The sequence below is a fragment of the Taurulus bubalis genome (assembly GCF_910589615.1).
Source record: "Taurulus bubalis genome assembly, chromosome: 5".
In the NCBI taxonomy this organism is placed as follows: domain Eukaryota; kingdom Metazoa; phylum Chordata; class Actinopteri; order Perciformes; family Cottidae; genus Taurulus; species Taurulus bubalis.
In genome coordinates, this window is record NC_136593.1 from 23,175,624 (window position 1) to 23,189,565 (window position 13,942).

Below are 13,942 nucleotides of genomic sequence, written 5' to 3' on the forward strand. Positions count from 1 at the left end.
CCACTACACTGTCTTGTTGGCTCTGTATTGTTGTCAGCTGATGGCAGCTGTGTGAAGCACTACTGCCCGAGGAAAGATCCCCCCTTGGGGACAAGAAAGTATATCTTATCTTCATGCTGATTTATTATGTTTAGGGTTGGGGCTGCTGGTCAGACTAAAGATAAAGAAGCAATTGGCCCTGTATTGTTACATTTTAAAGACAACTGAGCAACTTACATGGGAATGAACGGGTCCCCTCCTGAAACGCTCTATCAGTCCTCTTTATATGTTCTGAGCGAAAACAAAATTCAAGGTTTTTTTAATTAATTTGAAAAGTAACTTAAGTATTTAATAAACGGCAACTACGTAAGTTACGTATCAAACAGTTCTTTCACGTAACAAACTGAGGCCTACTTATTTTAACCCAAACTACGATAACCAAGTAGCACGTAACACGTAACCACTAGCCAACGGCTACCAAGAGCGTAGCGGTATATTTACTATAGTAAATTATGCTGCATACCATAGTATAGTGTACTATAATAGTACATGCCACTTCTGACATACCTTCAAGTAGTACTATAATGATGATAGGGCAATCACTAAGATACTTGAAAAGGTCATATTACCCAGAGTGCTTTGAACCATACTCTCATTCTAATGTTTAATTGTTGATTTTATATATATATATATATATATATATATATATATATATATATATATATATATATATAGATATATATATAGATATATCTATATATAGATATATATATAGATATATATATCTAGATATATATATCTATATATATCTAGATATATATATTGGACAAGTTGGAAATTGGTCATATATATATTATATATAAATATACATAAATAAATCAAATCAACATTAATGAGGAATGATTCATTATAAGGAAGTGGAACCAACGTCACATACACAGGTTGGTGAGAAAAAAGGAGAAGTGGTCATAAGACAGATAATAAGATAATAGACAATCAGCATGTTCAGGTATCAGTTCTCCATCTTTGAGTGTCTATTCCATGTTGACAGCAGTAGTTGGCGCATATCATTATAGGCCCCGTGAATAGAAAAGTGAAGCATGTAACAAGCCGGCGCTCTGTCAGACACTCGGATAACGTTGTTGGGTTCTCAGTGACAGAGCCTTGGTGTTACTCTTAGCGAGGCTGTTTGGCCAGCTGCCTTTTCAAAGCGTCACTCTATTGAGGCGAACTTTAGCCGAGGAATGTTTTGTGCCGATTATTCCGGGAGCGAAGACCTTTTCTATTGCTCGCACTGAAATCCTTCTTGACATCATCCCCTTGCAATTGTAAAGTCCCCCAACCCCCTTCCCCGTTTGCCATTTCCACAAAATAAATAGCGTCCAAATTTTATCTGGGTTTTGCATGGTTACCATTTTGTTAATGGGCAGTCTGGCCTCTTGATGAGACCAAGAGCATTTTTGGGGGGCACAGTGTGGTTGTTGTAGCAACGTCGCTGAGGAGTGAATGAAGCAGATGTCAGAGTAATCCATCAGCCGGCAGCTCCACACTCCCACACACGCACACTCACACACACACACACACACACACACACACACACACACACTGGTGTGACAGTCTCTGCAACCGCAACCCTCAATAACACCCACTTCACTCTGATCCTTCCTCATAACACTTGAAAAATGTGTCTCTCAAATACAAAACGACCTCCCTTTGGTTAATTCCGACAGAACTTTTATTAGCCAAAAGATGAATGAAAGGACGACGTGGTTTTGCTTGAAATGCGTCAACAGCGACATCTGATTTAAGAGCACGACAGCAGCAGGTGGGTGATATCGCTTCGTCAGTTCAGTCGCATGCAAGAAGAAGCTTTAATGAGGACTGAGTCCGTGTTGAATGTCACTTTGCTTGAAAGTCTTTTTAACGACCTAACCAGGAAACTGTGAATAAAGAAAACTGCATGGTGATGAAGGCATGTTACAGATCTGTCATGAAGCTGCTGTATACTGTACAATCACAACAGGTCACTAGTGTTCCTGTGAGGATTGGTTGTTCCAGGTTGAAGGATTAGGGCTGGATATCACAATGTCATACTTAATAATTACAGACTATCAAGTATTAGAAGTTGGATGAATTCTTGGTCTAGCCTCTTTGTCTTGTTCATTTATTCCTCCATCAGATATTTCATGACCCTAATTACAAACTTTATTTCATTAATTTTGTTTTATATTGGTAGAGAAACTCGGGTATAATATGTTGTGTATAGCTGATGTCTTAGTGGTGGCGTAGTGGTCAAGGCTCTAACCATGAACGTTCACGTCCACTCATGGACATTTGTTGGACATCATTCCACCGTCCATCTCTTCCCAATCGCTCTACTTTTGACTGTCTAGTCAAATAAAATGAAGGTATTCAGATTAAATGAGACCCAGCCCTAGTTGGTGTTGGTGAGAGAATGGACAAAGAGCACCAAAGTAAAGCTGTGTATCAGTGCTTAACCTTATAGGTTAACTCAGAGAAACGATAACTGACAGATTCTGAAGTATAATAACCTCATTGCAACACATTCCCACTCCCAGCTCGTAAAATACCGACGTCAGATCAGTGGCCCTGCGCTTCAAACTATTATGCTTTTCTTTTAAAAGTCTTATGTGTTCACAACAAATGTACAGTTTCCGCTCATTCCATGCATACGATGTCTCTTAAACATGAACTTCCAACGTAGGTTTACTTCATTTTTAGGTTTAATGACTGCAGCAAAACGACTTGGAAAACATCATGGTTTTGGTTCAAATAAGTATGTTTGATACGTAAAATAAGTACGCTTGTTGGATAACATGCGTACTTATGTAACATAAGTAATGTCAGACATGAACGACAGTCTCCTCAGTGAAAGTCCTGTGTTTGTTTTGACCCTTCCCTTTAGCATACAGATGCTAAAGGGACCCTCTTGGTGTTGGGATCATGCCAATGACCAAGCCTCAGTATTTGACGAGATGGGAGTGACAACGAGTCGGACATGTGGTTCAATCCATATGTCGAGATGAATAAACAGGTTTTTTTTAAATAATATAATATTTATTGATGTTTATTCATTTTTCCAGTTGTTAGCAGCCTTTAACCAACACCATTAAAGACTGTTGCTACTTGCTAGTCATGGCCGAATGACCCAGACGTTGTTTAGAGACAACAGAGATTACAGCTAAAAAGATGGAAAGATGAGAAAAACACCGGGTGGATATCGTAGATAACGGAGAGACCCACAGTTACAATGGTCACCGCAGACGCAACGCACTGTAACAATTCATAGTAGCTGTAGTTTTTGTATGCTAACAAATATTTTGTTTGAATTTACAAGGGTTCGAATTTGAATAGCAAAAGCTGTAGCAGATACTAGTTTAACTTAGGCTATGGATGAACCATAAAACAACATTTTACTTTAACCAGGAAGGCAGATGAAAGAAGCTGAGCCTCATAAGCTAATGTTAGCGGAACAGCAGCTAGCAGCTAGCATGGTGGTGACGTCAGGACAAGTGGCAAAGCAAGGTGAGATAACGTTTGGGTTACAAATCTCAACGCTGCACATTTCATTCAACATTATTATATGTTCCACTGCCGAGGAACAAGGCACATTTTCAAAACAGTGCTTCAGTGGCAAACTCAGTAACTCAACAGTTAGAAATGCTAAGGGAGATCTCTATCTTACATAGAGATAGAAAATAAATAAAAAAAATATTATATAAAAATAATCTCTTACAAAATATATTCTATCAACCAACATCAAGGGAATAGGGGGATTCATGTCTGGAAGCTCGCATTTGCTCCTGGTGGCTTGAAGAGTCAATATTGCTGCTCAGTCACAAACTCCGTAACATTCCAGACAACTAGCAGCAAACTGTGGGGGACAGAGACAAGTGGAACAACAATACTATCTTAGCGAGCCCAGGATCAGTAGTTTAATGTTCCTCTGCTAGGCTTAAAGCACATGAGCTGCAGGCTCACAGAAGTGTCATTCAGTCGAGCTCCAGTGTGTAAGTTGTCTTGTTAAAAAAAAAAAACGTTTGCTTTTACGTGCACTTGAATGCATCTACACCAACTTAAAAACCTTACCAGATTTAGTGAACAGTGAATTTTCAAATACCATCAGTAGTTTTCTCATTTAATAAATTATTAGTCCCGAAAAAAGAACGAAAACTGCTCAAGGTGAGTCATGCCAGCAAACCAGTGCTGCCTGCAGAGAAGTCAAGCCTGGGCCAGGAAATGGCATTCAAATAAAAAATGAAAAAAGGAATTCATAAGCCCATAGGTTGAGTCCAGTGTCAAGGCAGATGTCCATTGGCATCAGTATAATCGACACACATTGGAGGAACCGGGTAGTCGTGATTATTGACAGAATGGAAGTCACTCCGCACGCGTGCATCGGCCCCGTCAGTCCAAACGCACGGCCAATAAATATTTCTATTTACAGGTGTACACCTCTGTCCTCTCGCTGCACGTGTTGCATTTGACGTAGCAGCACCACAGGAACTTGCAGTTGCACTGCCAAACGCGCGAGTACTGGTGCGTGTCGTATCCCCTTCCGCAGCACATCAGGTCGCAGCTGTTGGGCTGCAGGGCCGTCTTGTTGCACAGGCGGGCCTGCGTTCCCATGCTGCCCGTCAGCGGGTCAGCCTCGCAGTAGTTGGGCGACCTCTCGATGTAGACCAGCTCCGTGTCCGTGGGCTTGCGGTAGGAGTGGGGTTTCTTGATCTTCAGGAAGACGGGCCGCTTGTTGCGGCTGGCCCGCACCGGCTCCACGTGCACGGCGTGGTTGTACCGGTCCTTGAGGACGTATCCCAGCTGGCGGAACTTGGGGAGCGTCGTCCAGCACGTCTTGGTGGTGCAGGACCCCGACACGCCGTGGCACTTGCACTCCAGACGCATTCCCTTCTCCAGGACCTACAACGAAGAGGGGAAAGTTAAGATGGCGCAATGGTTTCAGAGCGTTTCAAGGTGTGCCGAGGTGCAACCGCCCAACTGAAAGTCACATTCATTATTTCATTTGTTTAAATCGAGCTTTGCCCGATAAATTGCGTCGATTTTAGATGTTTTTTTAGCATCACAAGATCAAAGTTGAGAATGATTATTATTTTCTACAGCCGTCTTCCCATAATGAGCAAGTAAGAAAGATGTGAGTTCTCAGAAATACCCAGTCTAACATATTGCATGAATAGTTCAACAGGTTGAGACAAACGTTTTCGAGCATTCCAAATGAATGTAAGCATTCCAGAGATCTCAGAGCTGCTACAGTATGTCGCCCTATGGCCGGTAGCTGTGTGTGTGCCATTTCTTTTACGAGACAGGATGAGCCAGAAAACACTCCTAGAAGAAACGTACTCATGCAAAAGCATGGAACACCTCTCAGCTCATGTATGTGCTGTTATTAAGAATCATAATGGATGAACATAAAACTTCTGAAATTGAAAGGTACATTTTTGGAAGTGGTGGAAGAAGTTCTGAGATCTTTAGCTCAAGTAAAAGTAGTAATACCACAGTTTAGAAATACTTGCTTACAAGTAAAAGCCATGAATAAGTCAAGTCAAGGTAAATCACTCTGCTAATGTCATAGTGACGTCATCAGAGTTATATCAGCTTGTGCTCGGGGACTACTTTGTTTGATGGAAAGCCTGCGTTACAAACTGGAGCTGTGGAGTTTGACAAAAGTGACCATTTACTAGGGATGATGAATGAATTAAAATGTAATTGAAAGTGCAATATGGCAATAAATGCAGTGCAATTTTCAAATTGCAGGTTTGTTGTGCGTCAAAATACCATTTGAGATAAACATCATATTCAACAAACAGAAAAAAAACATCCTTGTTCATAATAATTTTTCAGTAAAAAATGCATCATTCCCTCTAATATTGCAAATCATATCGCAATTGTAATATCAGTCAAACGTATTCAAAATCATTCAGGGCTATTGAGTTGCATTATGGGAAATCTCAGCTTAAACCATAAACTAGGGAAGTGGGTTTGTACAAGAATCCGTTTTTTGTCTTTGACTGATTTTCACCCCAAAGAATCTCTGGATGTTTTGAAAATGAGCAGATCGATTCTAACAGAAGTTAACAAACCCATGCCCTCAGAAGATTTAGTTTTTCCGTGCTGCAAACATACAATCACCACTGCAGTTTTCAGTAAACGTCCCAGGAAATATTTCCGGTTAACGAAAATTGGGAGAAATAAGTGAGTCAGTAAGAAAATCAATAACAGATTTGTGCTGCACAAAAAAAAATGGCCAGACTTTCACATTAGTGTGTTCTTTTTAATCTGGTTTTAATAACTATAGTACATGTGATACTTTTTTATATAAACCAAATGTAATATCTCTAAACCTCAGAGATCATTCATTGCTTCACGAGGGACCACAGTAATGGAGAAACAGGCAGCGTAACCACAGAACTTCTCTTTCTAAGAGGTTAGAATAAAATGAATCTGTACGAGGCGATGAATCCAGACAGAAGCTGGCTTCACGAGTTCTTGGTGAATGGAGACATGGAGGCGTTTACAGCTGCAAAAGGCCTTTTTTTCCAGTGTTAGAGTGCGGAGGCGTTTCGGTGCGTTAGGCGAAGCGGCCGCGCCGTTATCCGTGTGAACGACATCGGCTCACCCTTCTTGCTTTCTCACAGAGTGGGTGCCCTCGCCGATGTTAGAGAAAGCCTCACCCTGCTTTTGAATCATTCTGCTCTGATGTGGCCGCAGACTCTCTGGAGTCTCGCGGGGTAATTGTCAAAAGCCCTGGATGCAAACAGCTTAGCGTGGTCATGCCCCCGAGACCTGACAAGCACTTGATTCATGGCGTTCGGTGAAGTGCCAACGAGCTGCCACTGTTTGACTAGAAGAACCCCTGTAAGTCCCTGTAAGCCTCACCCGCACCTTTTCCACTATGTATTCTTTTTGTTTATCCTTCTCAAGAAATATAAAGGTTGGCACTCACAGTGATCATAGCTAATTAAACATGAAAGCCATACTACAATAATTACAGAGGTATTCGTTTAGCAAGTGTATATTAAGAGATTCACACAGTGCATCACATTCTGACTGGTGCCAAACATAAAGACTAAAGTCCATTCCTCCTGAATGAAACCACAACCCTGTCACTATGGCACCAACACCATGTCTCTCTCAGCATATTCACCTCTTTACATGCATTCCTCCAAATACACATTTTCATGTAAAGTCCTCTCAATACAAAGTAGTGCATCTAGAGGAATTTCCACGAGAAGAAACAACAGAATATACTTTCGGCGCTCTCAAACAGAAAACACCTGTAACATCTGCAGCATCACAATAGGCGCTGCAGCTACGGATAGTTCTATTTTTATCGCATGGAAACTCCCAGCTTCATTCGCTCATACGCTCTCATATCTATGCAAGGAAACAGAGGCGAAGCCCCCGCCTCTTTCCAATGGACCACCCATGGGACCTTTATTCGGGAAAATAAATCTGTACAATTGTCAACGGCGAGAGACAAATACAGTTTAATCCTGTTTAAATTGTACCATACATTAGACATGTGATGTTTGTCAATTCAAAATATTACTTTGCCTGTCAAGAAAGTTTAATTTTGTCTTAAAACTGTTTCTGTAGAAATACGTGATTAGAAAGACGAAACACCAGAAAGTCGAGTAACTGACGTCTCTGGGAAGCTACCGATGCCCGTGTGTATTCGTACTGGTATCACACCAACAACAGGTCTTACTCGTTATTTCTCTTCGCGGTTAATAAAAAGAAAGTCGCTGGTAAGAAAACGTAACATTTGTGCTCGGAACATAGCCGAGGAAGCTAGCTAGCTAGCTAGCAATACAAGGTAAAGGCTGGAATTTCGCCTCTCTATAATAATCAACAGATAATGAGACAAGATGGACAGCACCTGGGATTTGGTTGTTAGATATGTTTTGACCGTGCGCTACCTCGCTAGCTTAAACTAGTAGTTCTGAAGAGTATTGTTTTCAAATAAACCAATTCATTACTCAAATGTAAGCGAAGGTTTAATATTGGTCATCACAATTTCCCAGAGCCCACATTGACTGTTTTGTCTCATGAGAGCCAGGGTAGCAGATGTCCTCCTGTTGCCCGTCTTTATGCTAAGCTAACAGGCTGTAGCTTCATATATACCGTACAGATTTACAGACCTTAGCCGGCAAAGCGTAACACTTTGGGTTATCAAGGATGAGGGCGGTATCCTGGCTATTCTTAGAAGTTGTTCTCAGTCTTCCACTGATCATCATGAGTCTTCTGGGACTTTTGTTCCCAATATATTGCTTTCTTATGGGGCCACTTTGTGCACAGCTCCCGACGTCTGTCTACTGGTAAACAACATCAGTCTGGCTAATGCACTCTAATATGGTCCTGGGTTCACCTCACTGGGCATCTTAAATACCAGTAGGATCTGACCACACTTTGTACTCTGTGGCCTCCGATTTTGCCTTTATTATTATTATTTTGCCTTATTTAAAACCAAGCATGAACACTCAGTTGCGCTGGTGATGTTCTTTCTCACTGTGTCATTAAAACAAGTGTGCTGCCAATCTCAGACCCCTACCGAAATCCTACCTCTCAGCTGATCAACAAAGATGTAAACCTTGTACATATATTAACAAATGTCTAAAAGGAAAATTATAAATGGCCCAAAGTGAGTAGATTATAGACACAAACTTGTATAGACTAAAGCATGGCTGAATGAGATGACCTCAAATGTACAACAAGAAACGTGCACTCAGTAGTGCAGATCTCCACCAGGTGTGTCTCCTTCTCCACTCCCGAACAAAGCAGTTTAATTTCACTCAACATGATAACAAAAACGAGGATTTAGTCATCTCGTATTGTGCCTAATGTTTGTGGATCATAACCTATTGGGTATGGAATTAATCTGCAGATGCTTTGGTTAAAACTGAGACCAAACTGTTCTATGATGTCAGTTTTATCTGGCCTGCAACAGTCTAATTTAGGCTTGTTTTTGTGTAAAGTGTAAAGAGATAATATGGCCCTAAAGCTGAAAAATTGAAGCTCGTTTTTTGAAATTCTTCATATCTCTTGTAAAAACATACCTTTACTCATGTGGACAAACTGTTTTGGTGCTTGAAATTGGTTTACCAAAGGTTTCAGGTTCACAAAAGCAGTGGAATATATGAATAAAATGGTAGATAAATGTCTAATATCTAGCCCGAAACAACTTTTGCTACTGAAGCAGCTGATCACTCGCGATCCTGACGGGCCGATTAGGAGGAGAGAGGGGTCAGCAGTCAATGACGGTTCGTATGATATCTCACGAAAAGTTACCTCTCATTTTTGGGCTGTTTACCTACAAAAGCCAGCCATCCGTGTCAATAGTAGTGATTAAAGAAATTGTGGTATGAAGACATTTTTGGCCAGCAAGAGATTCCAAATGAAAGTTTGATTATTTAAATATATTTCCTAGTCTCAGTCTGAAGCGCTGACCGGACAGGGACAGATACTCGGTACCGGCAGATATCCTGAGTTGAGATATCAGAGGAGAGAAAGTTGGTGCATCGCTCGCATCAACCATGAGACAGGCTGTCCCCATGTCCCTCCAAGTACTCAAAGGTGTACCCTAGTATATAATATTCTAAATATAGCATGATAAGTCCACACCAGAACCTTGCTATGGAAAAGAACCTCACAAAACCCCACTTCAAAACACCCAAACTATCCCTTTAATGTTCTTAAGAGCCTCTACAGTAAACGACTTATTGTCTGATCTGTTGAAATAAATCAACAAGGTCAGACTCCAGAATAACACGAGCCGTACCTTGCGTCCCACTTCGTTGTTGTGTAAATTCATGAGAGTCCTGGCGTTCTGCTTGATCTCGCGCGCGTCCACAAACACCTTGGAGAAGCCCAGGCCGTAGAGCACATCTGCAGAGCAGCCGCCCCACTTCCAGCCCTCCTCCTGGTTGTAGAAGCCCTGCTTCTCCTTGTCGCAGCCACAGCCGCTCAGGCTCCCCTGGGTGCAGGCGGCGGTGACCGCGTGGGCGACCCCGGCTGCGATGATGGCGTAGGTGAACGCGGCCTCCTTGCTGCCTGCGATTTGGGAGAGAGAGAAGGAAAAAAAAGCATATTTTAATCACAATTGCCAACAACAGGATTCACTATTTCAGGATCTGTCAAGACTCCTTGCATACCTGGCATAGCTGCTGCCTCAGACCAAATCATAAAACACAAGTGCCAAGTGCAATTGCTCAAACAAGCTCGGTAAAGCAGACACCGGAGGAAGCTCTGAAGCGTGCAGAAAACATAATGCAGTTCGGAATGGAATAGGAGACATTTGTCTTTGGGATGAGTTATTAATCTAAGAGTTCCTGCTAGTCTGTATGCTTTAATACATTCACCGATTACCAGTCAATGTGCAGAGTATATTTGAGTGGTACATTTTGTTGTTGTTTTTTTGATCATTCAGATGTGTTCCAATGTTTAAATGTTTAGGCATCCTTTGTGGTCTTCTTCCCAACCGCCGTCTCACGTGGGATTCAACCTGCAAGATGCATCTGGGAGGCATGCGGAGCCTCCCCGCATGGATGAATTTCTGCATTTTTTTAAAACTACTATAAAAATGTAGATAATACCTGTTGAAGCACATGTAAAAAGCATCCAAAAAGACCATGAATTGCGAGAAAAAAGCTGTAAATATGTCATCATCTTCAATAATTAAACAGAGGCATCCAGTCGTCAAACTAAGCCTTTAAAGCCGGTAGAGGAGCAGCCGCTGCCCACAGTGAGTTACTTCAAGTAGCTGACTTTGTGGGTGAGGGGAAGAAAAAATACTTGATCATAATGCCAAATACTGTACATTGCTGCATTGCTGCCAACCGCAATCCCAAATTGATGTGCTCTTGTCAAGTTATCAGTGTTCCAGCCGGCTGAGACAGAACAATGGACTCAGACTCAGACAGGCTGTGTGCAGGGCAGCTGGACCCAAGCTGGAAGAACTTCATCTGAATTTGGGTCGAAATTGCTTCCAGCAAACGTGGAAATGATTTTTCAAAACTGAGGATGTGCATTTAAAAAAAAAAATTATAATATTGTAAGTGGTCTTAAAATCATTCCACCTAAAACATCCCCTGCCAAAAGCTGCAGAACCTGGAGGTACATTTTGTAAACCTAGAAGAGAGTACTTGTCTGAACTTGAAGCTTTCTTTTTTTAGAGGAGGAGGAGGAGGAGGAGGAGGGTAATTTATGAACATACATGACAGAGGTTTAGCTGAGAGCCGATGAAGAGCATGTGGCTCTCTGTGTGTTACCAGCTATAGGAGAGCATGGACGTGCACGTGGTTACAGTACGTAGTCATGGTAACGATCAGACATCCCATCCCTATCAGACGTCATTAGGAGGCTTGATCCCCGTATTCACTGAGCTACAGCCACACGTCACACTAGAAATACATCTTGAGGTGTTTAAGAGTGGATTAAAGTGCCAAAGCGAGCCGAGTCCACCAGACTGTTGCTGCTGATGATTCATCATATTTCATTATAATATAACAGACAAATATAACAGACTGAACACCAGCGCGCTAAACGTGATTCTCCCCACTTATTTCCGCAGTCCTTCTCTTAGGAGAGAACATCGCCTCGAGCCTTGTTCCACACACACGGGATGAAAAATCTGTGGCTTTTTTTTTTTTCACCAGGAGCAGATGCACCAAGTCTGAGCTTTCAGACGCACAGACATTTGTCAAAGGGTCAGAGGTCAAAGTGGGAGGAATGCCCTGTCAGGACTGGTTTTCTTTTTTTGTGTGTGTGTCTGACAAATTATAGCAATTTTCTAAACTATTTTTGATGACTTCCTAAACAGTAAAGATAACACACGACTCCGTACATGAAGGAAAACAAGCTGTGGTTTAATACTATGCTGCAATTAAAACCATTCTACGTAATAACCACACTTTAATGGTTGAAACGCATCTTGGGAGCACTGTACCTGTTGACATGTTTCAACAATATGGAACCCAGCGATGAAGTGGAGCTCTCGGCTTAATAAGCAGTTAGCGGCTTTCTCTCCTTCAGAAACAGCAGCAATGGTAATGTAGTCGTAATATTTATATGTATTCTCAACTGCACCGCAATTGTATAGATTTAGGAACATCAGTCCTGCATAGCAGTGCGTGTCATATGAACAATATATATTGTAATATATACAAAGCCATAGAGTTACTTTAATAAACTATCACAGAAGCCCACAGAAACAAATATGATGAGAAAAAAAGCTTTGCTTGAGCAAAACAACCGAATAAATTCGATTAAAATATTTATAGGCTTAGTTTTTGGCAGGGTTCACATATTTTGACCAATGGATTTCCATGACTTTAAACCAAATTTCCATGACCAAACATTTTGTGAAATCTCATGAAAAAGTGAGAACATGTAGTATTTAAACTAACAATGACAATTCCAAAGCATACAGTAAACCTTAAATGACACAAATGAGAGACAATAGTTTGATTAAAAGAATACACATTTATAGATGCCTGCTTATATTTTGAGCGTCTTTCTTTTAAAAGCATATTCATTATTTCAAACTCAGCGTAAATGAACGTCATGAACACATGAACATAACACATTTCCAAGACTTTTCCAAAACTTTTGGGATTTCATTTTTTTCCATGACTTCCAGGCCTGGAAATAACCATTTTAAAATGCCATGACTTTTTCCAGGTTTTCCATGACCATAAGAACCCTGTTTTTTTGTGTGTTTTTTTTGTTCTTGCTGAAATGAAATGAAAAGTGCAACATACCCACTTTGAGCTCTTTCCCGAACACCGTCCTCTCCGCCAGGGCCGAGCAGTTCCAGCGGCCGTGTCTGAACTGGAACTGGCACTCGTTGATCCCCATCTGGACCCCCTCCCCGATCACGATGATGGCGTCGGGTCTGCTCTGACAGATCGTCCTCTGCCGGGGGGCCAAGCCGGGGATCTTGTTGCAGATGATGCTGGCTCCCAGTGCGACCACCGAGGACAGACCCCTGCGGGGGAGAGGTTACAATGTGGCTTTAGTGCTGCAGGTGTTTTAATATCATAGTAATTACAGACACTTGACTTGACTTATCACACATGCATAGAACTGCACTTGATGCGTAGCCAGAAAGCGCCCTATATCCTCACTTTTTGGGGGAACTCTTAAAATAATCTGCACATTTTTTCTTCTTCTTCTTCTTCCCTGCAACTGCCCGCAATAACTCACCCTATCTTCAGATACAACACTCCGAGGCACAGGAAAAAGTGGAAGATCCAGCGCCGCGTCTTCCTGCTCATGGTGCTCGCTCGGCCCCAGAACAGCCGGTGGATTCGGTGCGACGAACCGGCCTCTACTCCTCCGCCGAGTCCCGCGGGGCGTCCAGGTGCTCTGAGCTGCCGCGCGCCGCGTGAACGAGAGGGCTCCTCGGGACGAACCAAAGGTGGAGGCCGACTCCTGGTCCTGGTTTCATCTGGCGGTGGTCGGTGTCCGGCGGTGCGAGCCTGCGGTGGAGCATTGGGGCTGTTTCTTTTTTTTTCTCCAGGTGCGCAGCGCAGCTCGGCTCCTCCGTGATTCGGCTCGAGAGCGCGCGCGCGCGTGTGTGTCTCTCTCTCTCTCTCTCTCTCTCTCTCTCTCTCTCTCTCTCTCTCTCTCTCTACCAGGGCGTGTTCCTCTGAGCAGCCTGCAGGTACACGCTCAGCTCATCGGTCCCTCCGCGCGGAAGAACCCGGGTCCAGCTCAGGGGGCAAATGTCGCACTTGTTGCGGGTCATGCGCTCTCTCCGCGGCGCCGCATCCTCTGCGCTCACTTCACGTCTGACAAGACAACCCGCTTTACAGCACCTTCTTTTTTTTATCCCACCCTCCCTCCCACCACCCTCCACAATGAACGCCCCTCCCACTGCCTGCCTGTTGTCTCGGAAAGTTCTGGGACCCCGCATCTCCTATCAGAC

At 42.6% G+C, this 13,942-nt stretch overlaps 1 protein-coding gene across 1 annotated transcript; it reads right to left on the reverse strand.

Moving 5' to 3' along the window:
- Positions 1-4,437: 4,437 nt before the first annotated feature.
- On the reverse strand, positions 4,438-13,289 carry wnt7aa (wingless-type MMTV integration site family, member 7Aa; the record flags this gene model as incomplete). Its single annotated transcript, XM_079218934.1, has 4 exons — positions 4,438-4,917; positions 9,794-10,065; positions 12,774-13,000; positions 13,219-13,289. 4 exons carry the CDS (start codon positions 13,287-13,289, stop codon positions 4,438-4,440), a joined length of 1,050 nt encoding a protein of 349 aa, XP_079075060.1.
- Positions 13,290-13,942: the final 653 nt, after the last annotated feature.